This window comes from Papio anubis, chromosome 2 (genome assembly GCF_008728515.1).
Source record: "Papio anubis isolate 15944 chromosome 2, Panubis1.0, whole genome shotgun sequence".
NCBI lineage: Eukaryota > Metazoa > Chordata > Mammalia > Primates > Cercopithecidae > Papio > Papio anubis.
The window spans coordinates 47,032,767-47,058,007 of record NC_044977.1 but is presented as its reverse complement, the minus strand read 5'-3'; the positions used below and the strand labels follow the sequence as shown (position 1 = coordinate 47,058,007).

The 25,241-nt window shown below is 50.4% G+C and overlaps 1 protein-coding gene across 1 annotated transcript; it reads right to left on the bottom strand.

Annotated features, from left to right (window-relative positions):
• Positions 1–1,009: 1,009 nt before the first annotated feature.
• MCM2 (minichromosome maintenance complex component 2) lies at positions 1,010–25,241 on the bottom strand. Its single transcript, XM_003906917.4, has 16 exons — positions 24,976–25,241; positions 23,875–24,104; positions 18,238–18,413; positions 17,866–18,126; positions 16,680–16,899; positions 16,201–16,408; positions 14,493–14,627; positions 13,965–14,156; positions 7,398–7,491; positions 6,227–6,477; positions 5,940–6,066; positions 5,265–5,377; positions 4,074–4,325; positions 2,536–2,718; positions 2,194–2,349; positions 1,010–1,774 (listed from the first exon to the last, which is right to left on the bottom strand). Exons 1-16 carry the CDS (start codon positions 24,979–24,981, stop codon positions 1,664–1,666), a joined length of 2,715 nt encoding a protein of 904 aa, XP_003906966.1. The 5' UTR covers positions 24,982–25,241; the 3' UTR covers positions 1,010–1,663.

Here is a 25,241-nt window from a genome sequence, read left to right as displayed (position 1 = left end):
GGGGTTTTTCCTTTTTGCTCCACCCCTACATCTTACTCATCACTAAATCTTGTCTAATCTACCTGCAAAATACACCTATGTCCACTTTCCCCCATCTCCACCATCACCCAAGTCTCCACTCTTTCGCCCTTTCTCCTCTCAGTATGATTTGGTAGCCAGCCAGCTCTCCAAGACTGCTGGACCGCTGCTGTCCTGAACACCCTCTTGCTGGCTGCCTGCTGTGCCGGACTAGAACCTCCTTAGAGCACAAGTCCTGTGTGACCCAGACTCTGGCCACAGACTTCTTGCCCCGCCCTATACTTCAGCCCATTTTCCTGTGGCCAGCACCTTTTCCTTTAAAAAGTCACTCCAGGCTCAACATGGTGGCGCAGGCCTGTAATCCCAGCACTTTGGTAGACCAAGGTGGGAGTATCGCTTGAGCCCAGTTCAAGACCAGCCTGGGCAACATAGTGAGACCTCATTGCCACCAAAAACTTAAAAAAATTAGCCAGGCGTAGTGGTGCATGCCTGTAGTCCAGGCTACCCGGGACGATTGCTTGAGCCCGGGAAGTCGATGCTGCAGTAAGCTATGACTGCACCATTGCACTCTAGCCTGGGCGATTGAGAACTTACCTCAAAAAAAAAAAGTTCAAGAAGGGAAAACTTGGACAAGACAGATGTCAGAACCCCATCTGGGAACTGCAATCCTGGTAGCCCATCAGCATCTCTGGGTGAGGTGGTGGATGGTACTGCCCCATTGGGAGGTGGGCTACACCACCTCTAGTCCTTCTATACATATGTCTAACTAAGATTTCCATGAATTCCACTTAGATATCACAGAGGCAGTAACAGCAAACCAAGTTCCATGGGGACATCCATATCATTTTTGCTTTCTCTACATCCACAAACAAAACAGCTTTTTTAACCCAACCTATCTCCTACAGAACTCTAAAGGGAGAAGGTGGAAAGGGCCTTCAGAGGAAGTCCAGGTTACTTATTAAAGCAGAATGGAAGCCAACAGATACCAGCGTTTATATTTTATTCAACTTTATTAAAAATTAAAACTACAGAAACCAAACTTAATGCACGAATAAGAGAGTGGGGAAACAGGCAGCAATGGCAGCTGGTAATGAGTGGATAATCCACATGACTCACATCCCATCCCTGCGACTTAGGAGCCCAGGCTGCTGCGCTGGCACTGTTGTGCCCTCTTCCACCACAGGGACACAGAAACCTGCAGGAGACTGAAAAGATTACAAACATCTTCAACCAGGTCTCTGGCCAAAGGTTGCAGAAGCAGCCTGAATACGAAACTCACACCAAGAGGGCAGCAGCTCTCCTGACATCCACGTAAGGAGGCTAACACCTAAACCACGTGCAGGCATCCTGAACTCACAGCTATGATCCAAGGTACTGAGTGGAGACAGAGCACTCGGAGGTGGCAAGATGTTCAGCAACCAAGTAAGACACACTGGCAAGGAATCCCACCCAGAAGGTGAGAAGCACAAAGCAGGCTTGGAGAAACGAACAGTCATGCCAGGTGCAGCCAGACATCCTGCTACAAGCCCTGACCCTAGCACCCCAAGTTCATGGAGTGCTCTGGTTTTGTGCCCATAAAGCACAGAGGGCACTGATCACTCAGTCTGACTGCCTCAAACCAAATCTTTCTGGATGACGCAGGACCTCAGAACTGCTGCAGGATCATCTTCCTTTTCAGGTCGTGGCTAAACTTGTTCATCCTGAAGAGCTCACTGTCATAAAATGCAGAGAGGTTGTGGATGTTGATCTGACGAGCCTGCAAGGAGGAAGTGTCCAGTGAACCATCAGTGGTGTGAGAACAGGCTGTTTCCAGAGCACCCATATACAATGCACTTTCAGACACCATCACCTCTATTTATGGGAGGAAAATATACAGGAGTGGAGAGGCCGATTAAGGGGCTTCAAATCTCTGCTGTGCAAGCTGCGCGTGTAAACTGAGACAAGTTATTTGGCTGCCCTGTATCTGTCTCCCCCTCTGTACAACAGGAAGGCAGTAACAAGACTCACCTCACTCCCCTGCTGTCAGACTACAGGCACAGAACTGGACTCAACAGACTGTAAGCATTCAATGAACAGCCCACCCACTTCACGACCCAGTATGACGGAGCCCCTTCAGGGGACTGGCAGCTCCCAAGGCAGCAAACCCCGACCCTCACCTCCCTTCTGGGCCCATACCTTATCCACCAAGTCCTTCTCAGGAACCTCAATAGTGTCCTGCTGGGCCCCAAAGCGGTTGCGCTGATATGTCACCTGCTCTGCCACTAACTGCTTCAGTATGAAGAGCAACAGCTCATTGTTGTCACGCCGGAATGAAAGGTAGCGGGCAAAAGTCTGCAGGAAAAAAGCCTCAGTCAAACACCCGCTCCCACTATGCCTGCCACACTCCCTTTACCCGATGTGCTAGCACCCAGGTCAGACAGGCTGCCGCTGCTGGGTTCACGTCCAGGCCAGAGCCTCGGATACCCACGTGTGATCGGCCTCCTTCTCTTGCCGTCAGGCCCCTACCTCGGAACACACCTTACGCATGCTGCGCATGACGCTGAACTTCTGAGTGTCTATGAAGCTCTCCAGCATCACGCGGATGGCCATGTTGACATCGTCTTCGATCACATAGTCCCGGAGATGGATGCGCGCGTGGGCCTCCGCCATGCGGATCATGGACTCGATGTGCCGCACTGTAATGGGGATGCTGCCTGTCGCCTGGAGAGAAGCACGTCAGGTCTTTTACGGGCAGGAAAGAGAGGCAAGGAAAATAAAACATCGGCGCTCTTAGCACCCAGAGCCAAGACGACCCATCTGACAGCGCCACAGCAGAAATGCAGAATGCTTGACTGCGCTGCCCAGTGAATGCACACTTCCTATCCCTCCTCGAAACTGGAGGATGCCGGTGGACGCTGCATGCTTACCGCCTGTCACCATCACACCTGCACAGTTCTGCTCCCGCCAGCTGACTTCTATACATCTCAGAGGCTGTTATATTTGTGGCAAGCTGTATTGGTTATTGTCACACACTAAATATCGAATAATCCTGTGCAATGTAAGTGCAAAAAAAAGTAGTTGTTTTTAGGAAAACTAAATGGAATGATCTGAAAAAACTTGGTAAAATTAAAAGGCAGAAATTTAAAAAGCTGCTGTGTTGATTGGGTGTGGCTGAAGCAGCAATCTACAAGAACTCGGCATTCCCATGGCTTGCAAGCTGCCTTTAAGTTTCCGCTCCACTATGAATGAGCCAAAGAACTTTTGTTCATTTGCATGACATTTACACAAAGTCAATATGGAACTTAATAAGCACGTCAACAATTAAGGCCCCAGCCCTATACCGAGACAAATGAATGCACATTTAAATTTCATCTGAAACAAAATGGTTAAGGTATATATTAATACCTATCATTTTTTGTTTTTATTTTTATTTGAAACAGGGTCTCACTCTGTCACCAAGGCTAGAGTGCAGTGGTGCCATCATAGCTCACTGTAGCTTGAACTCCTGGGCTCAAGTAGATCCTTCTTCCTTAGCCTCCTGAGTAGCTGGGACTACAGGAACAAACCACCAGGCCCAGCTAAGTTTTAAAACATTTTTTGTAGAGAAAGGGCCTCACTATGTTGCCAAGCCTGGTCTTGAACTCACCTCAAGCAATCTTCCTGCCTTGGCCTCCCAAAGTGCTGGGATTAGAGGCATGAATCACTGTACCCAACCTTCGTTTTTTGTTTTTGAGATGGGGTCTCACTCTGTCACCCAGGCTGGAGTGCGGAGGTGCGATCTCAGCTCACTGCCACCTCTGCCTCCCAGGTTCAAGTGATTCTCCTGCCTCTTTGGGTTTCACCATGTTGGTCAGGCTGGTCTCGAACTCCTGACATGATCCTCCCACCTCGGCCTCCCAAAGTGCTGGGATTTACAGGCGTGAACCACCATGCCTGGCACCTTCATTTTTTTTTAATGCCTCCCTGCTCTGGCACCTTTTGGACTGACCAGCCGCCGCCCCTGCTGCATCGGTCAGAAGGCTCACACTGCACTTCCTTCTCTGCACCGCACCTCCCGGCTCTTCCTGGGCTCTCACCATAGATTCTTTCCTCAGGTCACTGTACATCTTGGCCACCTTGTCCTGGTCCATCTGGTTGAGCTTTGGGTGGACCCTCTCCTTGGCATAGATGATGTACTTCTTCAGGACCTCCTGGGGCAAGGGCTCCACACCATATGTATTGGGCATGGCGGGCTCGGTGGCGCTGCCGTTGGCCAGCCCCTCATCCTCCTTGTTGCTGGGGTGGTGTCTGACGTGGCTGCCCACCACGAAGCGGGCCAGCATCTCATCCTAAGACAAGCCATGAGAGGGTGGGTCTGACTGTGGGTGTGCGCGACCTTGGGGAGGTCAGTGGCTGGAGAAGAGCTGCATGTGTGCCCTACAAGGGTGACGCTCTTTCAACAAGACTGACTACACTGACCATGTGCAGGGCAGTTCTGGGTGTGGGGGGCAAACCAGACAATGGGACAGAGTCCCCACAGGGCCCACCTCCACAAGGGGAAACAAATAGTCTTAAAAATTGATTATGGAAAGTATGCTCAGAAGAAAAATAGAGTGATGGGATCAAGGGACCAAGGAGATGCCTCTAGCTAAAGGTGCCCGGCAAAGCTCATCCCTGAAGGACAGAGAACTGAGATGACAATGCTGAGATGCAAGTCACGTGACAGTGTGGGAGCGCATGTGCCAGGAGCAAGGAGCGTAAGAGAGCCCCCAACGCTTGGCCCTTTTGAGAGACAGAAGGGCAGGTGCAGGTGAGAGAAGGGAGCAAGGAGGAGGTAGCTGCACAGAGGGTGGGTGTGGGCTGGAGGGGAGGACCATGGATTCTATTCTGGTGACAGCAGAAAGCCTTGAGCAGTTGTTAAGGATGGGGCTGATCTGATTTATGCCTTCAGCTGGAAGACAGTCTACGTGGGTGCCAGGAGGCCAATTCAGATGATGGTAGTGCCTCAGGTCAGAGGCAGAAGCGAGGGAGGCGGGCAGGTTCAGAAGTTGGGACAACAGGATTTGGTGGATTGTGGGTTATTCCGGGTGGGGGTTGGGAGTGCTGTGAAGGAAAGAGAAATCAGGGTGACTTCTGGACATGAGAAGAGACTGAGGGAACAGGCCTGGAAAACAGGTTACGGCCCCTGCAGCGCCCCTCCCCTGTGCTGGGCACACCGTTATGACACCAAGCCTCACCTGAGGTCCCCAAACCACAGTGCATGGAAACCGGGCACATGCGAGCTGTACCTGGACTGGGTCCACGGTGTCCCTCACCACACACAGGATGTCGAAGCGTGAGATGATGGGCTCTGTGAGGTCCACGTTCTCGGAGAAGGTCAGCGAGGGGTCGTAGCGCCCTCCTAAAACACAGGGGAGCATCTCTATCAGGGTGGATTCCCCTATCCTCCCGTCTCAGCGACCCCAGGCCACTTTGATGGCAGAAGGGGGTAAGGGCAGTGGAAGAGGAAGACATGGGTGGGTACTTAGCACCTGCTGTCTGAGACAGCAAAGAGCTTACCCCAAGCAATGCCCAAAATAGCCTAGTTTAGACAGAAAGCACAACTGCTTCCCCGGAAGGAAAAACCAAGAACACAGTGGGTGACAGAGCCTGGGTTCTTCAAGCATTTGCTGCTGAGACCAACAGCCAACTCCATCCCGGCCAGTGGGGTACTGGGCTCTCCTCCCATGCCTTCTGAGAACATCCAAGGTGGATCCAGGAACATGACTCGACAGGAAACCCAGGTGTCCCAGGTCCCACTTTCACTGTTCCCCACTCTGGCAGGATATGCAGAAGAGGGGAACCCTCTGCTGCCCAGTGACTTCCTCAGATCGGCTCCTGGGGACCCAGTGGGCTCCCGATTCAAGCAGGTGGGACCTCCCTGTGTCCCACCCCAGCCCCAGCAGTCAGGGTGCCTGCTGCACCTATGGGGTTGGCGGCAGCAATGACGGTGCAGCGAGCCTGCAGGGAGGTGACGATGCCAGCCTTCGAGATGGAGATGCTCTGTTGCTCCATGGCCTCATGGATGCTGGTTCTGTCCTGGTCGTTCATCTGCAAGATTAAAATGGCCGGCCCTTAGCATGGTTCGTGCTCCTACCACTAAGTCTCCAATGAGGTCCCAATGCATCCCATTAACACCATTCCCCTCGCTAAGGCCCAATCCCACATACACACCCCGAGTCCCATCAGCCTCCATGACCCAGGGACCCACCTTGTCAAATTCATCAATGAGACACACTCCTCGGTCAGCCAGAACCAGGGCCCCAGCCTCCAAGGTCCACTCCCTGCTGACAGGGTGCCGCTGGACATATGCCGTGAGGCCCACAGCTGACGCCCCCTGGCCGGTGGTGAAGATGGCTCGGCTGGACACTTTCTCAATATACTTGAGAAACTGCGACTTTGCTGTGCCAGGGTCTCCACACAAGAGCACGTTGATATCGCCACGTACCTTGTGTTTGCCACCTGGAGGGGACGAGTGGAAGCGGGGGAGGAGGAGAGTGGGAAGTGAGAGGAGGAGGGCACAGTTGCATCCTCCACCAATTCCTCAGTCTACTTGTTATGAATGGTAAGGCACAGTCTCTCTCGAAAGGGATACAATACCCTACGCCATGCAGTCCCACTCTGGGCACTCCCAGGGACACACACATGGGTGCAGAGGAGGGATGCATGAGATGTCCTTGGCGAATGTGAAATACCAGAAACAATCTAGGTGTTCTCCAAAGGGAGAGCTAAATAAACTGCATTATCCGGTGACACGATAGAGTCATTTAAAAGAATGCACTTGCTCTGTATGCACTAACAAGAAAAGATGCCGCAGTGTGGCATTGAGCGGGAGAGCTTGGCGGGGTGCGCTTCGCACAGGCACAGCACTGGGCACACACAGGGGATGCTGTGGTTGTACACATAAATGCGTGTAGTCATGAAACCCTGTGTTTGCTGTGTAATTGTAAATGGCCACAAAGGGAGGGACTAGGATGAGAAGGGGAGGTCGATGGGGAGATCAGCCTCACCTGTGACTTTTAGTGTTCTATAAAAGTGTAATATAAATATACATACCCATGTGTCAATAGTATTTTTGTACTTAAAACAGTTTTTTAAAAGACAAAGTATTTTTTAAATAGAAGAGAAGCAAAGACTCATTTGCTTAAATCACAAAAGCAGGCAGACACTGGCTCCCTGACCAACAGCCCGACACCCAGAATGCCCAACTCAGGGCCACCCTCTCCCTTGAAGAACAAGTCACACCTAGCCAGACCATCTTTTAATACCTTCTTTCTCCCCAGCACCCAGGCTTTAAAAACACCGTGTCATTCATTCTTCGAATGCTGGCACCTCAAAGAGAAAGCTGCTAACACCTCTGCAGAGGAAAGGCGGGTGCTCACCTGGGTTTTTGGGCTCCCCTCCAAACAGGGCCAGAGCCAGGCCTCTCTTGATGTCTTCATGACCATAGATGGAAGGAGCAATGCTGGCAAAGATCTGAGAAAGGGAGGGAGAATGACAGAAATGGGAACAGATACTCACAGAGTAGGTCACCCACACGCTCTGGCATCAGGGAACCAGGACTTCCCCAGCTCAAAGATACCCACTTCCACAACTGCTGCAACTGCATCAGGCCCTGGTATCAAGCCGTGCCCGACTCTAAAGCTTTTCATTAGTTTGCTCTTCCCAAGAATCACAGAACTTTGGAGATTAGAAGAATCTTAATCTGAACCCCTAATCTTGACATATTTCAGAAAGGCCTTTCCCAAGATCACAGACCAAGAGAAGAAATGAGACGAGAACCAGGTCTGTCATGGCACTGGCCTACCCCAAGCCTCAGTTTCCTCATGATGGAAAGAGAGATGGCAACACCCAACTCACAGAAGGGTGGGTACAAATGCAACAGTTCATGCAAGTGCCTGCCTCATCAACGCATTCAATGTGGCACATCTGGGAGATGTGTCCACCAGGAAGTAATTCTAACTGGTGAGTCACTGGAACATTTCTCTCTATTTCAGTGTGTGTGTGAGAGAGAAAGAAAGAGACAGGGAGAGAGCAAAATCTTCATGAATTTTAAAGATAGAATCAGAGACATCAAAGACATTTCTTGCTTGTAGGAGACTGCTTCCAACTCTACCTGCAGCACAGCCGTGTTTTGATGACTTTCATCCTTCATACCCCCCTGCACTGGCCACACCCACATCCTTCCCTCTTTACAGGACAAAGGAGCTCAGAAAGCACTGGCCCTCCCCTGGGGAGAGGGCACTAAGGCAGGAAAACCAGCCCTGAAGGTGTAGGGGAGACCCCCATCCTGTGTCCTGCCTGCACCACCAAATTCATACAGCTTTAGAGGTATCTCCCTCTGAAAGAAAGCAACACTTCCCACAGGGCTTCTTGGAGAAATGTCCGATTCCAGGTCTGGGGCAGGAAATGTACAAAAGAAGCCTGCGTTATCTTCTACCAGAAAGCAAAAAAGCACTCAAAGACAACTAAGGTCATGTCAACAGAACTCAGGAGCCAACATGAATAGGTTCACGCTGGCAAAAAAGGGACACTTGAGCATCGTAGGGATGACACCTGCAGCGTGGAAACCTCAACACCCGGTGGGCCTATTCATCTGTTATGATACCCAGGTCACCTGGGAACCAATTCATTATTTTTAAAACTAGTAAGTCAAAGAAAATAAGCAGGCATTTATCTGACTAGGCTTCAGTGCCTGACTGCCAAATTACAGAAAACACAGGCGACAGAGGCATGTGTCTAATGGGGACATAATTAGTAACATCTCGACTGCAAGGCTCAACAGGACAAATGACCCAGTTTCTTTCACAAAAAAAATTACAAGGAAAAAAAGAGATAGAGAAAAGATCTAACGATTATGAGACTTAAGAGACATCAACCAATCACAATTTATGGACCTTATTTGGATAATGACTCCAAGAAGCTGCAAAAAACAGGGGGAAGGGGTAAGATAATCAGGAAAATGTGAACACCAACAGAATACTGAATATTAAGGAATTGTTAATTATCTCTTAAAGTGAGATAATGGTAGTGTGGTTAGCTTTATTCAAAAAGAGCTTTTTCTTTTTCATATACTTACTGATGTAGTTACAGAAAAAAACAGCATGCCTGGAATTTGCCTTGAAATATACTAAGGGTGAATGGGTGGTGCATTAAGAAAACACGATTGGCTGTGACTATGACAGCTGTGGAAGCTGGGTAGCATGCTACGGTTTGAATGTACCCCCCCAGAAAGCATGTGTTGGCATCTTAATCCCCCATTTACCAGTATTAAAAGGTGGGACCTTTAAGGGGTGATCAGGCCATGAGGGATCTGCTCTCATGAATGGAAAATAAAAGCACTGCTATCCAGGGAGTAGGTCCTTAAGGATGAGTCTGGCCCCCTTTGGGCTCTCACTGTCTCTTTAACTCTCACCTTTTTGCCATGGGATGACACAGCAAGAAGGCCCTCGCCAGATGCCAGCCCTCAATTTTGGACTTCCCAGCCTCTAGAACCATAAGCCAATAAATTTCTGTTCATTATAAATTACCCAGTCTATGGTATTCTGTTGTAGCAGCAGAAAATGGACTAAGACAAATAGTCGAAGTTCATTACACCATTCCACATACCTGTTTGAAATTTTCTGTACAGTGTTTTAAAATGTGGGCCAGGCCTTATGCCACAGAGTGCCCACGGAACTCACAATAACCAAATAAACTCACCAACTATTGGCACAATACAGTCACTGGGAGCATGGACTCAAGCCAGGCTGCTGACTCTGCCACTTGCTATGTGACTGTGGCCAACTTATCTAACCTCTTGTGCCTTAGTTTATTCATCAGTAAAACGGGCACAGATGAAACCTACCTCATAGGACCACTGCTATCTAGAAATTACCTAGACAATGCCAAGCAGATACTAAGTCTTCAGTAAGTATAATGACTCCCTTATGAAACCCTTACTTTGTGCTGCGGATGCTGGGCAAACCTCCACGGACCTCTCACGCCCCAAAACACCTCGTGCTGGATGTGCCAAGACTGCCAGTCCTTGACTCCTCTTAACCCAGCTCATTTCCCTGTGTAGTTTTTGTAGCGAGCAACCTTGCAGGATGAGGTAATGTCTCCCTCCAGGGCCAAACGCTTCCTGCTTGCTATGCAGGGCAGATTGCCCAACTCAATCCCCCTCCTGTAAAGCAACCACTGCATCCAGGGGGACTTCCCCGTGGGACTGGAGGGCAAGGAGCGCAAATGTGCGAATGCCTACACTGCCTGCTGTGCCTTCCACTGCTGACCCAGTTACTCCAGGAGAGAGTAACAGGCTAATTTAATGGCTAGAAAGTGGGGCAGAATCAAATCCCAGACCTGCCAGGGAATAACAGTGCTTTCCATGAATTACCTCATGTAATTCTCATAATAACCCTGTTTCTCTCCATCCTACAGAGGAAACCAAGGCTCAGGTCAAAACATTTTCTCCTAGAAGAGAGGCAAGACTTGACCCCAGATGCATCTGAAGCCAAAGCTCATGCTCCTCATGGCTCTAGCTGTGCTGCTTCCTAGCACTCCTCAGTCTCCACACCCAGCAAACAGGGATAGAGTGCCCAACTGAGTGGGTACTGTGAGTGCCACCCAGCAAATAGAGAGAAAGCACCCACCTGCATGGGTACCATGAGCCTGAGATAACGTTATGTAAAATTCCTAAAGCACCAGGCTCCAAGCTATTTTTTTCCTACTTACTGGCTGCTTATGCTTTCTGCACGCCTGTCACAGGCTCTTCCATCCAGTTTTTGTACAAATAGTTTAACTCTTGTAGCCATGTGCAATAACAGCCAGATACTGAGCACTCGCCAAGAGCCAAGTACTTTATATGCACTGATTTATTCAATCTTTATAACATCTCTATGAGTGTTTACTCTCATCCTCTCATTTCTATAGATAAGGGTGACTCATCTGACCATCCTAAGGATTAGGCCAAAATTCAAACCTAAAAAATCTGGCTTCAGACTGCATGCTGCTTCTGTTAGTTCTTTAAAATCTAAGTGTTGGGCATGACCCTGATCTCTTTAATACTTTACCCAATCAGTGTCCAGGGCCCACGGAAGGCAGGCAGGGCTGTGAAACTGACAGAGTAGGAGACAGAGTAAACCTGGGGACACAGGTCCCGCCCGCAAGGGCAGCTATGCCTCAGCTCCATCAGCACTACCAGAGAGGAACACAGAGCCAGCACCCACAGATCTTGGATTTTCAAAAAGCACCCGGATTTCTTTGTGAAGCCTCCTGATCCCTCAAGGATAACTACTCAAAATAAAAACAAATACGAAAAGTCAGTTGCAGAAGTCTGCAGGGCTTCCTGCTGGAGGTGGAATCTGTAGAAGACAGAAGTCAGCTGGGGACAAGTAAAGGAGGAAGGTGCTCAATGTAGACACAAATAGCAGGCATCAAGACACGGGAGTGGGGCAGGGCTGCCTCCATTTGGGGAACAAGTCGTTCTGGAACCTGGGGCTCCACAGGCACATGGGGATGGCCCTGGCAGATGCCATATTAGTGCCCAGGCATGCCATGCCCACCACACGCTCACCTATGGGTCTCTCACCTCTTCAATCAACAGAGTGGGAGATTAGTGGCTGAAGATCACGGCAAAGAGAAGGTGCCAGAAGGGTGTTCCTGAAGCATGCAGCTCCTTTGGCGTGGTAGGCACAGACACAGACAAGCATGTGGGACACAGGTGGCCCAGCTGCTTAGGGACTGCAAGACCCCAACAGGGCCAAGTCCACCCAAGCCTGAAGAAATTGGCTCAAACATCTGGATGAAATTCTGCAAAGGTGTCCACCGTGGTAGCACTCATGAGCCTCTGCAGGTGGTGAGGGTAGAAGGCTAGGAGGTCCTGGCTTTCTTTGCCTGTGTGACTGTCTTGATCGCACGTAAAACTACGTGAAAAGATCTTGTCTATTTCCTATTATTGGGAACCCTAGTAAAAGATGAGCTCTGAGCACAAGTGTCATATCTGACTTACTCACCACTGTATCCCCAGAACTTGGCCCTAGCAGGTCTTCCAGGAATGAATGTGTGTTGGCTGAACTGAAGCTCCTGGCCTCCTGAGGCTGAGAAACACCCACCTCTCCTATGGGAACCCCAAATTTTCACAGACTAGGTTAGATGGCCAAGAGCTGGGAAGGAATGGCACCAATACCAACCCATGCCAGGGATGCATTTCTGGAGCTTTCCTGAACAATGACAGTAATGTATAAGCCCACAAATGCTGGATGCTTTGCCCCTACTGGGTTTGCATCTAGCCTGCAGCAGCTTCTCACAGTAGATGCAAAGACATGCAATACACTTGAGGAAAGGAACCGAGACATAAAACTACCCTACCCACTTGCAGAACATGCCTCAAGGAGTAAAGAAAGGAACAGAACAAACCATGCATGTGTAGGAATATTAAGGGGCAGGCAGACATGGGTAAATGTGATGGGTGAGGAGGAAAAGGAAGGGACAACCATAGCCATGCCACAAAGAAACCAAGAAAGGGGGCTCCACAGGCTTCAGGGGAAGGTGGATGGAGAGAAACAACCAAAACAACCTATCAGCTGGCCTGCAGCCTGGATGCAGCTCTCCTTACCCCACCATCCATTCCTTCAGAGTTACTCAGGGCCTCCTGCAGCCAGGCTCTGGGGACAGAGGTGATTAAGCCAGCGATGGCTCCTGTCCCTGGGGGGTTAACATACATCAGAAGGAAATCATCCAGTTCGCTGAAGAAGCCAAATGGGATCTGAATTTTATGTTGCCAGAGGGCAGCAGAAGAGTGGAGGCTAAAGGGCAAACTAAACTGCTCTGCATTAAAAACTGAACTTCAAGTTGACTCGAAGGCCGGGCGTGGTGGCTCGTGCCTGTAATTCCAGCACTTTGGGAGGCTGAGGCAAGTGGATCACCTGAAGTCAGGAGTTCGAGCCCAGCCTGGCCAACATGATGAAATGCTGTCTCTACTAAAAATACAAAAATTAGTCAGGTGTGGTGATGCGTGCCTGTAATCCCAGCTACTCGGGAGGCTGAGGCAAGAGAATTACTTGAACCCAGGAGTGCAGTGAGCTGAGATTGCGCCACTGCACTCCAGCCTGGGTGACACAGAGACTCCATCTCAAAAAAAAAGGAAGGAAGGAAGAGAAAGGGGAGAGCAGTGAGCTTGAGAACATGCAGTGCTCTGGGGCAGGATGGAGGTACTGTGGGAGAAACAGCAAAGGACTTTTATCAACAAAAATTTGACGTTCTGTTTAAGTAATCCATATTTCTGCAACATAAACCCCCATCTCCTCATCCTTCAGTAAGAATGTCTACATTAAAAACCAACTGCCCAACTGCCTGGGCACAAGGGCTCACACCTGTAAGCCCAGCACTTTGGGAGGCCAAGGTGGGAGGATCTTGAGCCAGGAGTGTGAGACAAGCCAGGAGTTTGAGACCAGCCTGGGCAACATAGTGAGACTCCCATCTCTATTTAAAAACAAAACAAAACAAAACTAAACTAAACAAAACACCACCACCATTCTGGGTTGTTTTTCTGAAAAATCTCCCATTGGCCACAACTGGATCCCTAGGAATCCCTCATGACACAAATTATCCTATTGCCTGCCTCTGTTCCAATTTCAAACCACAGCTCGAAATGATCTGCTAAAGGAAGAGCTCTTCTCGTCGCAACCCTATCCTCAGCAGGGGACTCCTCCCCACCACACAGGCTCAGAGAGGTCATCCAAGTTATCCCACTACCTCGCTGGCCCATGGTAGAACCAGAACCAGGTTCACCCATCCCCAATGCGAGTTTACCTCTTCCCTGGAGCACAGGGCCTCCCTTCCAGACAAGCTTAACTGAGCTCCAGGGGAATAAGGCAAGGTTTGAGCAGTGAGCCCTAGATGCCTGCCACACCCCCAGCAAACCTCCATGTCCCCTCACAGCATCCTGGCAGCCCCTGCCTTCCACTTGCCTTCTCCCCGATCTGCTGATCCTTGGAGAGGCTAGTGATCATCTTCACATCTTCATCGGTCAGTTCCCCTACAGCGACCTTGTTGTCCTTCTTGGCCACGTGGTTGGCCAGGATGACAGTGGCAAAGACGGGGAAGCCATTGGCAGTGTTGAGGGAGCCATCATAGTTGTTGTGATAGATGCCAGTCAGTTCCTGGGGAAAGGGAGGGGCCAAGAAGTCAGAGCCTAACCGAGGGGCCACAGGCAGAGTGGGGGCCCACCTCCGTGCTGCCTTCCTCCAATTTCTCCTATTGCAAGTGCTCCACATTACAGACATCAAGATGAGTAACTCAGTAAAAGCCCTCCTAAACCCACCATTCCAACAACCCATCCACCAGAGGAGATAAAGTTCTTTGCCTCAGCCATGCAAAAACAGATGCTAGCCTGAGTGCCCCTGCGACCATACACACCTCCACCAGCCCAGCCACAACTGCTTCTGCCAATTCCCTCTGCAACTTGGCTCCCTTCCAGCCTACCCCTGGCCACTTACTATCTCGTCTCCTGGCTTGCAGCTGTCTACCAGATCCGCAAGGAGAATGGCGTCCTTGGAGCGGGGCAGCCGGCCAGCCGCCACTTTGCCTGGACTCTCCTGGATTCGGATACGCTGGTAGTTCTGATAGATGGTCTGCGAGGGACACAGAGAAGGCCTCAAAGCACTGACTTACTATGTCACCCAACCTTGACCCCCCACCAGGCGGGACAACAGGCAGGATTCCGACTCCTGAGTGGCAAATGGAGAGCCAAAGACAGCAAGGAATGAGTTCATGGCTACTTAGCACATCAGTGGACAGTACCCACTCCTGCCACCATCCCTCTGGGATGCCTTCTGACTGCCAGACTCAGCACCTGCTCTATGCTGTACAGCTGAGCTGTCTTGAGTACCAATGCTGGAACCAGGCTGCCTTGGTTCTGTGTCTAAGCTGTGTGATCTTGGGCAAGTGACTTCCTTTCTCTGTGCCTTCTCTGCAACCTCACAATGAGAATTAAAGCAAGTCAAACATACATCAACCTAATCCAGCATCTGATAAATGTAAGTTACAGGAAGTCTTGGCTGTCACTGTCAAGTATCACAGGCTAGCACTGTGCCATGTCATTTCGTGTCCATTATCTCACAACACGCACTGCAGTTAAAAAGCACATGCTCTGGATCAAGATGCCTGAGCTGTGGACCTCTGATCCACATTCTAGCTGGGTGACCTCAGCCAGTTCTCTAAACACTCGGAAAAGTGGGGCCAGTAACAGTTCCTGCCTCACAAGCTGTGAAAAAGGACCAGGTAATAAACCACCCACTACCTGGCACTGATAAGTACTCCATGAATGATAGCTGTAACTGTTAACCCTCTACCAGGTACTATCTCAGGTCCCTAGAAGCAAGGCCTGAGGGAGACAGACAGGGCATGGGAAGAGTGAGCAAAGACGTGGCTCAGCAGGCATCTGGCCTGCAGCTGTCCCACCTGAGGCAGGGGTCAGCTTTTGGCTGTAGATGGCCACAGGTGGGACCTCTGAGGCATTTTCTGGCAAGGCGCCTCGAGCTGGGACAGTTCTCAGAACTGCAGAGCGGTGAGAAGAGGACAGCCAACAGCCACAGCAGCAAGGCAGTCAGGGGGCCTGGGCGCCACCACAGGGACTACGACAAGCCCATTTACAGACAGGGAAGCTCAAGTACAAAGGCACATGTAATGTGCCTAAGACCTTAAGGCCAGAGGCTTTGGCAGCATCTCCTGAATATGGTGCAAGAGGTTGGTATGGTCCAGAGGCCCCATATGAGCCAGGCAGGTCCCCAAAACAAGCCGAGGGGAAGTCCCGATAGGACTGCAGCCGCCCCACGCAAGTGATGGCCCCCTGGAGACTGGTAAGCACACATTCTGAAGGAGCAACTTAGCAAGAAGCAGGACCTGTTTGCTTCTTCCCATGTTTGCCAGATCTTCCCATGTTTCAAGAGGAGCCATAAACTTGAATGGTTTAAACAAAATTGCCCCACCTAAATATTGACTTGAATTCCTAAAAACACCGTGTGGGCCAAACTAAGCTCACTGGCCAGACAGATTGGGTCCACCCCAGGGTGTGGCCAACACACAATTCTATCTTGCTTCTTGAGGCTGCCCACACTGGTCTTCCACAGCCTGAGAGGCCAGTAAGGCCCTGCATACTGGGCACCCCTAAGGAGAGCTGGCAGCAGGCCCTGTGGCCTCTCTCACCTCTTCCATGTTGACCTCAAAGGGGCCGGCCGACTGGCACTCGGGACAGGAGCCTGGTTTCACCTCCTGGTTCTGGGACTGGCAGAAAGGCCCCAGGACGAAATTGCACTTGTTGCAGTTGTACTTGACCATGCTGAGCTGGGGCAGGACGCCAGTGCAGCTGGTCACCACCCCACTGGTGCGGATCAGCTGGTTCAGATGCAGTTGCCTGCAGAGGCAGAGGGAGCATCAGAAGCCGTGAGCTAGGGTGAGGCCAGGCTGCAGACGAGGGTGTCCCAACACACTGTCCTGGAAACTGGGCCCAGCCCCCGCCTGGGAAGATCCCTCCCATCACACTCCTGCGCAACCACAACTCACCTGCGATGAGGGTGCTGCTGGCTGCACCCCGCCCCGCCCACACCACGAGCGCGCTCTGGAATCACGACCGAGTTACCCAGCACTGAGCTCAGACCTGCCATCCTCACCTGCCCTCAGCTCACCTCAGCGAGCGCAGCTCCTCCACCAGAGGCAGGTGGGAGATGCGGACATGGATGTGGTTGGTGATACGGTCGTACTTGGGGTACATGGCCAGTACCACCTCCAGGGCAGCCTCGTCAAAGATCTGCAGCAGCTCCGCCGGCGCCTCGGGCAGGAAGTAGGCCAGCACGTGCTCCCTTGCTGCCAGGTCCTCATAGTTCACCACCAGGCTCTCACGATTCTCTAGAGGGAGGCATGGTGGGAAGAGAGTTAAAGAAGCATGAGAACAGGGCTGGACGGCAACAATGTCTGTGTGAGAAGTGAGGCCTACCCACCCCGACCATTGACTTTGACCTAGAAAGTCCAGCTTTCACTTCTAGGTCTACCACACTTCCGCTGTGACATAGCCTGAGCTTCAACTCTCCACTCCGTAAAATGGGCCTGTCACATGGTGCACAAAGTTGCTGGGGGGTTAAACACGAGCAGAGTGCCTACAGAACTATAAACACAAAATGCCTTACAAGAGCCTAGAAGAAAACCTATGAATAAACTGTCAAACACAGGACAAAAGCAGGGGAAGGAATTGCAGGAATCAAGATCTACACGTCCCTTTTAAAAGTCAATGCCTGGCTGGGGACGGTGGCTCACACCTGTAATCCTAGCACTCTGGGAGGCCAAGGTGGGCAAATCACCTGAGGTCGGGAGTTCCAAACCAGTCTGACCAAAATGGAGAAACCCCGTCTCTACTAAAAATACAAAATTAGTCAGGTGTGGTGGCGCATGCCTGTAATACCAGCTACTTGGGAGGCTGAGGCATGAGAATCACTTGAACCCTGGAGGCGGAGGTTGCAGCGAGCTAAGACTGTGCCATTGCACTCTAGCCTGGGAAACAAAAACAAGAACGAAACTCCGTCACAAAAAAAAAAAAAAAGACAATTCCTATTACATATATCAAAGTAGTAATCCAGATTTTTATATAAAATCTGTCCATTTACAAGCTTATCAAAAAAATGCTTTGGTGGCCCAGATGTGGTCACTGCACAGCCAGCAGGAGAGCCCTGATGCAAAACTTAATCCTTTTGGTTTCTCTGACAGACCTCTCAGTCACATGCCCTGTACTTCACGTGTTCACTGGGTTGGGAAAACTTTCTGTGGGAAGATTTATGGAGGTACTACAGGGGCTGAGGCGGGAGCTGAGGAAAGCCACACCTTTGCACATGTCGCTGATGCGCTCCTTGAAGACGTTGTGGCCGTGGCTGTCCACGTGGGTGCGCAGGAAGTTCTTGAAGCGGTGGTGGATCTCCAGCCGGGGGCCCGCCATGCTCACCCACTCGCGCACAGAGTGGCCCTTGAGATCCTCCAGGTTCTCGATGCTCTCGATCATCTCCTCGTCCTCCTCGCCGTCCTCTGTGGCCCGCTCCACCTGGCGGCGCTTGCGGGCAGGGCGCTCCTCGTCCTCCTCATCGCTGTCTGGGGAGGCAAGAGACACCTGCTACTGTAGTCATCTCCAGCACCTCTACTCCCCTCCCGGACTCCTTCCCAGCTTCCCAGCCCCTCGGGCAGGCAGGCACCTGGACTTACCGTACAGGAGCCCACGGCGCATGCGGCCCAGGCCCCGGCCGGCCTCCCGGTCGCGCTGCCGCATGGCCCGCTCTGCTGCCTCCCTCTGACTGGCCGTCAGCTCCTCTACGTCCTCATCATCCAGAGCCAGTCCCTCGGCCTCATAGGCGTCCAGCTCTGGGATGGCACGGTAGTCCCTGAGGGAGCCCCAAAACAGATGTGGTTACTGACCAAAAGAAAAACCCGAAGCACCAAACCCCATCCAGGAACTGGGCCTGTTGAGTAAGGTTCAGGAGCCCCAATGTGGGTAGGCTCAGCACTTCCAGGTCAGAAACACAGAAGGCTCAGAAAATATCTCCAATGAATGAACAAAACACAATCTGTCCATATGATGGATGATGCAGCCTTAAAATAGAAGGAAACTCTGCCACATGCTGGCACATGGATGAACCTTGAGGACGTGATTTTGAGTGAAAGAAGCCAGGCACAAAAGGACAAATCCTGTATGGTTCCACTCATTGAGCAGTCAAATTCATAGAAACAGAAAGTAAAATGATGGTTGCTAGGGACTGGGAAGAATGGGGAGTTAGTGTTTAACCGAGACAGAGTTTCAGTTTTCAAACTGCAAAGACTTTTGTGGATGGATGGCGGTGTGGCTGCACAACAATATGAATGTACCTAATGCCACCGAACCATACACAGAAAAATGGTTAAGATGGCTGGGCACCGTGGCTCATTTCTATAATCCCAGCACTTTGGGAGGCCAAGGCAGGAGGATCACTTGAGCCCAGGAGTTCAAGGACAGCCTTAACATAGTTGAGACCCCGGCCAGGCGCGGTTGCTCACGCCTGTAATCCCAGCACTTTGGGAAACTGAGGTGGGTGGATCACGAGGTCAGGAGATCAAGACCATCTGGCAAACACGGCGAAACCCCGTCTCTACTAAAAATACAAAAAAATTAGCCGGGCGTGGTGGCGGGCGCCTGTAGTCCCAGCTACTCGGGAGGCTGAGGCAGGAGAATCACTTGAACCGGGGAGGCGGAGCTTGCAGTGAGCTGAGACTGCGCCACTGCACTCCAGCCTGGGCAACAGAGCGGGACTCCGTCTCAAAAAAAAAAAAAAGAACATAGTGAGACCCGCATCTCTATAAAAACAGAAAATGGCTGGGCACGGTGGCTCATACCTGTAATCCCAGCACTTTGGGGGCCAAGGTGGGCAAATCACGAGGTCAAGAGATAGAGACCATCCTGGCGAGCATGGTAAAACCCCACCTCTACTAAAAATACAAAAATTAGCTGGGTGTAGTGGCACACGCCTGTAGTCCCAGCTACTCGAGAGGTTGAGGCAGGAGAATCACTTGAACCCGGGAGACAGAGGTTGCAGTGAGCTGAGATTGTGCCATTGCACTCCAGCCTGATGGTGACACAGCGAGACTCCATTTCAAAAAAAAAAAAAAAAAGAAAATAACCCAGGCCTGGTGGCACATGCCTATAGTCCTAGCTACTCAGGAGGCTGAGGTGGGAGGATTGCTTGAGTGCAGGAGTTTGAGGCTGCAATGAGCTATGTTCATGCCACTGCATTCCAGCCTGGGTGACAGAGTAAGACCCTGTCTCAGAAAACAAACAAACAAACAAACAAAATGGCCGGGCGCAGTGGCTCATGCCTGTAATCCTAGCACTTTGAACCCGGGAGGCAAGGTTGCAGTGAGCCGAGATAGCGTCACTGCACTCCAGCCTGGGCAACAAGAAAAAAACAGAAAAACATCTCAAAAAACAGAAAAACAAACAAAAACGGTTAAGATGGTAAATTTCAGGCCAGGCGCAGTGGCTCATGCCTATAACTTTGGGAGGCCGAGGTGGGTGGCTCACAAGATCAGAAGATCGAGACCATCCTGGTCAACATGGTGAAACCTCGTCTCTACTAAAAATACAAAAATTAGCCACGCGCAGTGGTGGGCGCCTGTAGTTCCAGCTACTTGGGAGGCTGAGGCAGGAGAATCACTTGAACCAGGGAGTCGGAGGTTGCAGTGAGCCGAGATTGCACCACTGCACTCCAGCCTGGCAACAAGAGTGAGACTCTGTCTCAAAAAAAAAAAAAAAAGGTAAATTTTGTTATGTGTATTTTACCACAATTACAAAAGGGGAGGTAGATCTCCAGAGAGGTTCTATGCACCCAGTAAGATAAAAGAATTCAAGGAACCACAAAACATTAGACCAAAAGGCTTCAGAGAGCTAACCCAACTCCCTGCGAGGGCTGGAATTCTCCCTGTACTTTCCCCATCTCTGACTATGCTGCCTTCAACAACCTGATGTCCTGGCTTCTACGCAGTCAGTCAAACCAGCCCTCTGAAATGGCCACCCACTGTCTCAACCCTTTGAGCTACTCCAAGATCATCAGACACACATTTTCCACATTATCTTCCTTCAGATACCGAAGAGAAATAATGCCTTAATAAGGCACCCAATGAGTGCAAAGCACTTCCCTGCAGTGCTCTCTTTCCTGAGAGGGAGATACCGTTATTCCATCTGAAAGATGAGGAAATGGGTAGTTGAGGAGAAGATGTGATTTTTGCCTATGGTCGCTCTGCAGACCTGGGTGTCAAAATACAGTCCAAGCCCAGAGCTCCTTCTCCCATGCCATACCACCTTCCCAAGACAATCCCCTTGAATTCTCCTTTTTTCAAGTTAAATGGTGATAAGAGAAACTGCTACTATTTTTCTGCAATAAATGTTGTCAAACTACTGTCAGAACACATCTTTTTATGCTGTTGATGCCCCAAACAGAACCTAGCCAGGCAGATATCAGAGTTGACCAGGTTTGATTTCTTCCGTGTTCTCAGGGAAAAGGTATCGGTCCAATTCTCCTTGGATCTCAAGTCACACAAAATGCCCTCAGCAAACTTCTAATTGGTTCATACCAAAAAAAAAAAAAAAAAAAAAAAAAAAAAAAACGAAAAAAAAATTCAAATTTTTTAAAAAAAAAAAAAAAAAAAAAAAAAAAAAAAAAGGTAAACTGGACATCAAATTTCAATTTTTGCACCTCAAAAGAAAACATTAAAAACATGAAAAAGACAAGCCAGATTGAGGAGAAAATAACTGCAAATTACATGTCTGATAGAGGACTTATATTCAGAATAAGTAAAAAACCTCTTACAACTCAATCATAAAAAGCCAACCAACCCAATTAAAAAGTGGGTCCAGGATTTCTCTGAAGAAGATACACATATAGCAATCAAACGTACGAAAAGATGTTCAACATCATTAGCCATCAGGGATGAGATGCCACTTCACACCTGCAGGGATGGCCAGAATTAAAAAGACCAGTGTTGGCAAGAACATGGAAGAGTGGAACCCTTGTGTGTTGCTGGTGGGAATGCAAAATGGTGCAGCTGCTTTTGAAAACAGTCTGGCAGTTCCTCAAAAGATTCAACACAAGACCAACAATCTCACTCCTACATAGCCAACAGAATTAAAGACCTGTTCACATAAAAACCTGTAACAGGCCAGGTGCGGTGGCTCATACCTGTAATCCAAGCACTTTGGGAGGCTGAAGCAGATGGATCACCTGAGGTCAGGTGTTCAAGACCAGCCTGGCCAACATGGCAAAACCAAAACCACGTCTCTACTAAAAATACAAAAATTAGCCGGGTGTGGTGGCAAATGCCTATGATCCCAGCTACTCAGGAGGCTTAGGCAGGAGAATTGCTTGAACCTGCGAGGCGGAGGTTGCAGTGAGCTGAGATTGTGGCAGTACACTCCAGCCTAGGCGACAGAGCAAAACTCAGAAAAAAAAAAAAACAAAAACAAAAACACACACACACAAAACAAAAAAAAAACACCTGTAATGAATGTTCATGGCAACATTATTCATAATCGCCAAAAGGCTTGAGGAACCCAACGTCCATCAACTGATGAATGGATGTGTTATCTCCACACAAAGAAATATGATTCAGCCACCAAAAGGAATGGAGTGCTGCACATGCAACAACACAGAAAGACCTTAAAACCACACTAAGTGAAAAAAGCTCATCACAAAAGGGCATATATAATATGATTCAATTTATATGAAATTACCAGATTAGAAAATCTAGAGACAGTAAGTGGATTCTCAGTTGCCCGTGGGTTGGGTAAGAACTGAGAATGAACTATAAGCAGGCAGGAGGGACATCAATGGGACAATGGCCCTGTTCTTACATTGGATTGTGGTGAAGCCTGCATAATTCAGGAAATTTACACTGAATTTGCATTGAATTGTATTTTTGCAAGGGGCAAACTCTAAAAACTATAGCCCAATAAAAATTTTTTTGAAAAACCACAAAAACAAATGTAATTGGGCTCAGCTATCCCTCAGCTACCTCTACCCAGAAGCCCCCTGCCAAGGGCCTCTCACTCTCTGAAGAAAAAGAGAAGCAAAGAGAAAGGGTCAAGACAGGGAGAGGACACAGCGGAGGAGGAGCATCCGGCCTGAACAACTCCACTGAGCAGAATGGGGAAGCTGTCCAGGCCCCATGCCCTGACCCCAAGTCCAGGGCGGATTTATCCAAAGACTCCTCATTCCTTCTACAGTCTACAGCATGTGCAGTCTCATCGTTGGGGGTGGTACTGGTAACAGCAAAGATCCATCCAGTCTGGAGTGCCCTTGAAAGCCCTTCAGCTGTCTGACATCCTAGGGATGGCAGGACGCCCTGCACAGTACTCTCACACACGCTAAGGCTGGAAAGGCACAAAAGGAGCATCTCCACGAGGCTCCTGGGCATTCACACAACTCCGCTACTGACATATCTACCAGATCCCAGCTGGAAACGCAGAGTAAGGCAGGAGTAGAAATCTAGCCTTGCTCATGCGCAGAGCTTACTCCACTCTCCTAGCATTAAGTCTTGATAACCTATTTATGTATTTATTTATTTATTTTTGAGATTGAGTTTCACTCTTGTCGCCCAAGCTGGAGTGCAGTGGCGTGATCTCGGCTCACTGCAACCTACGCCTCCTGGGTTCAAGCGATTCTCCTGCCTCAGCCTCCTGAATAGCTGGGACTACAGGCATGCACCACCACGCCTGGCTAATTTTTTGTATTTTTAGTAGAGACGGGGTTTCACCATGTTGACCAGGCTGGTTTCAAACTCCTGACTTCAGGTGATCCGCCGACCTCGGCCTCCCAAAGTGCTGGGATTACAGGTGTGAGCCACCATGCCCGGCCAACACATGTTTACTAACAAACAAGACCATTCCTAACAAAGGGCATGGTGCACATTACGTATAATAAACGGTTGCTGATTGACTCTAAAACTTTATTTATCAGATCCCTCCTCCCCCATGCACCTTTCCTTTGAAAAGTTACCATGAAACACTGGGCTTCCTGCTTCCTGTCTTTTTGAGTTGCAGTCCTCCAGATTAGAGAGCTCTGCATTACCTGGGGTGCTTATGGAGTTAGGCTTATCCAACCCTTAGGGTCTAGTCTTTCCAAGTTACATACAGTAAGTTAAAGAAACCTATGTCACGGCTCTGTAAACCTGTCTCCCCAGAACCCTGGATCAACCTGTGCTCAAAGGCAAGAATGCCATCAGATTCATTTGTTCCCAGCTCCCAAAGCCAGGCCACCAGACACACAATGGGCTCTCTGCAAAATTGTCTGCTGAGTCCAGGGCATTGATTGAAATTACCTTTCCATGCCATCTCCAATGAGCTCCTCTCCATCCTCTTCTTCTTCCAGGGGCCCCTCTGTGCCTAGGAGCCCCTCAGACTCATCCTCAAAGGGTGGAAGGTCACGGCCAGGGCTGGAGGTCAGGGCATCAGTACGCCGGGAGCTTCGGCCAGGGCTGGAGGTGATAGGATCATTGCCTCGCCTACGCTGGGCCGGGCTGGATGCCATGGTGAAGGACTCCGATGATTCCTGCAAGAGAAGGTGCCGCTGTCAGAAACCTAAGAAGCTGGTGAGGCATGATACAGCTTCCTTTTTACTATCAGGGTTCTTCCCTCCTCTCTCTCCACCTGTGACTCTTGTCCTCCAACACACCAATCCCCTTCCAGCCTCCAGATCTTTGCCCTTGCTGTTCTCTCAGCTGGAATGCTCTCTGCTGGGCAATCCGAGCCAGTGGCTTCCAAACAAATAGGAGGCAGCTCAAATAGCGGGTCACCCACATCACCGTGCTTTCTCCATGAAAAACCACTGAGGTTATGTCATTTGCCTATTTACCTGTTTATTGTTTACTATCTCCCCCTTAAGCATTAGAGCTATTTCAGCACACACAGTGTGCAAGGTATTGTGATAGAGATGGCATAGAAGAGCCACCAAAACAAGAGGTCTGGAACTCAGATGTGAAACAGACAGTACACAAGACAAAGGGACAAGAAGGTAATACGAAAGTAAGTGTAGCGTTCAGAACAAGGATCATCGGGAAATTGAAAAAAAAAAAAAGTTTTAAGAAGTGCAGTGAGATGGGGGCCTGTCTTTTGTACTCAGCGCCAGACATACAGATGGCGCTCAATAAGCACGTGTGCGGTGAATAAAGGACAGGGGTTGAGCGGGTCGGGCGCGGCTTAGGGAGCCCAGGGCCCCAGGTCAGTGGTGGGGAGACGAGTCGCCAGGTGGCCTAGCGTCACGCGGGGTGCAGGCGAGAAAGCAGCTGCGCCCCAGAGCCTGGGGCCCCACCTCACCCAGAGCGCCGACCCGGGCCGGGGCAAGAGTACGGGAAGCGCGCAGCCTCCGCACCCATGACCCCGGCGCCCGCACCATCCCGCCCGCCCCGCGCCAGCGCGCTCACCGCCATCGCAGTACCACGATCCTCTCAGCCACTCCAGCAACAACCAGGTTTCGCGCGAAAAGTAGCTCACGTGACCCACCAAAGCCGGGTAAGAGCCCTACGGAACGCGACGTCATGACGTCGGCGTCCACTGGCGAGCAGCGGGGACACGGAGGGGTGGGCCAAAGAGTCGAGTCCCGCCCACGCCGCCCGGAGGTCCCGCCCACGCCGCCCGGAGGTCCCGCCCAGAGCCTGAAGGTGGGCGGCGGGGCGCTGTGCGCGTGCGC

What these genes read in the sequence shown, in the direction of transcription:
- MCM2 (XM_003906917.4), bottom strand. An exon ending in ACACCGTGGACCCAGTCCAG is followed by an intron (nt 4,326 to 5,264) that starts GTACAGCTCGCA and finishes GGCTTGTCTTAG; the next exon opens with GATGAGATGCTGGCCCGCTT. An exon ending in ACCTGAGGAAAGAATCTATG is followed by an intron (nt 2,719 to 4,073) that starts GTGAGAGCCCAG and finishes GCTTCTCTCCAG; the next exon opens with GCGACAGGCAGCATCCCCAT.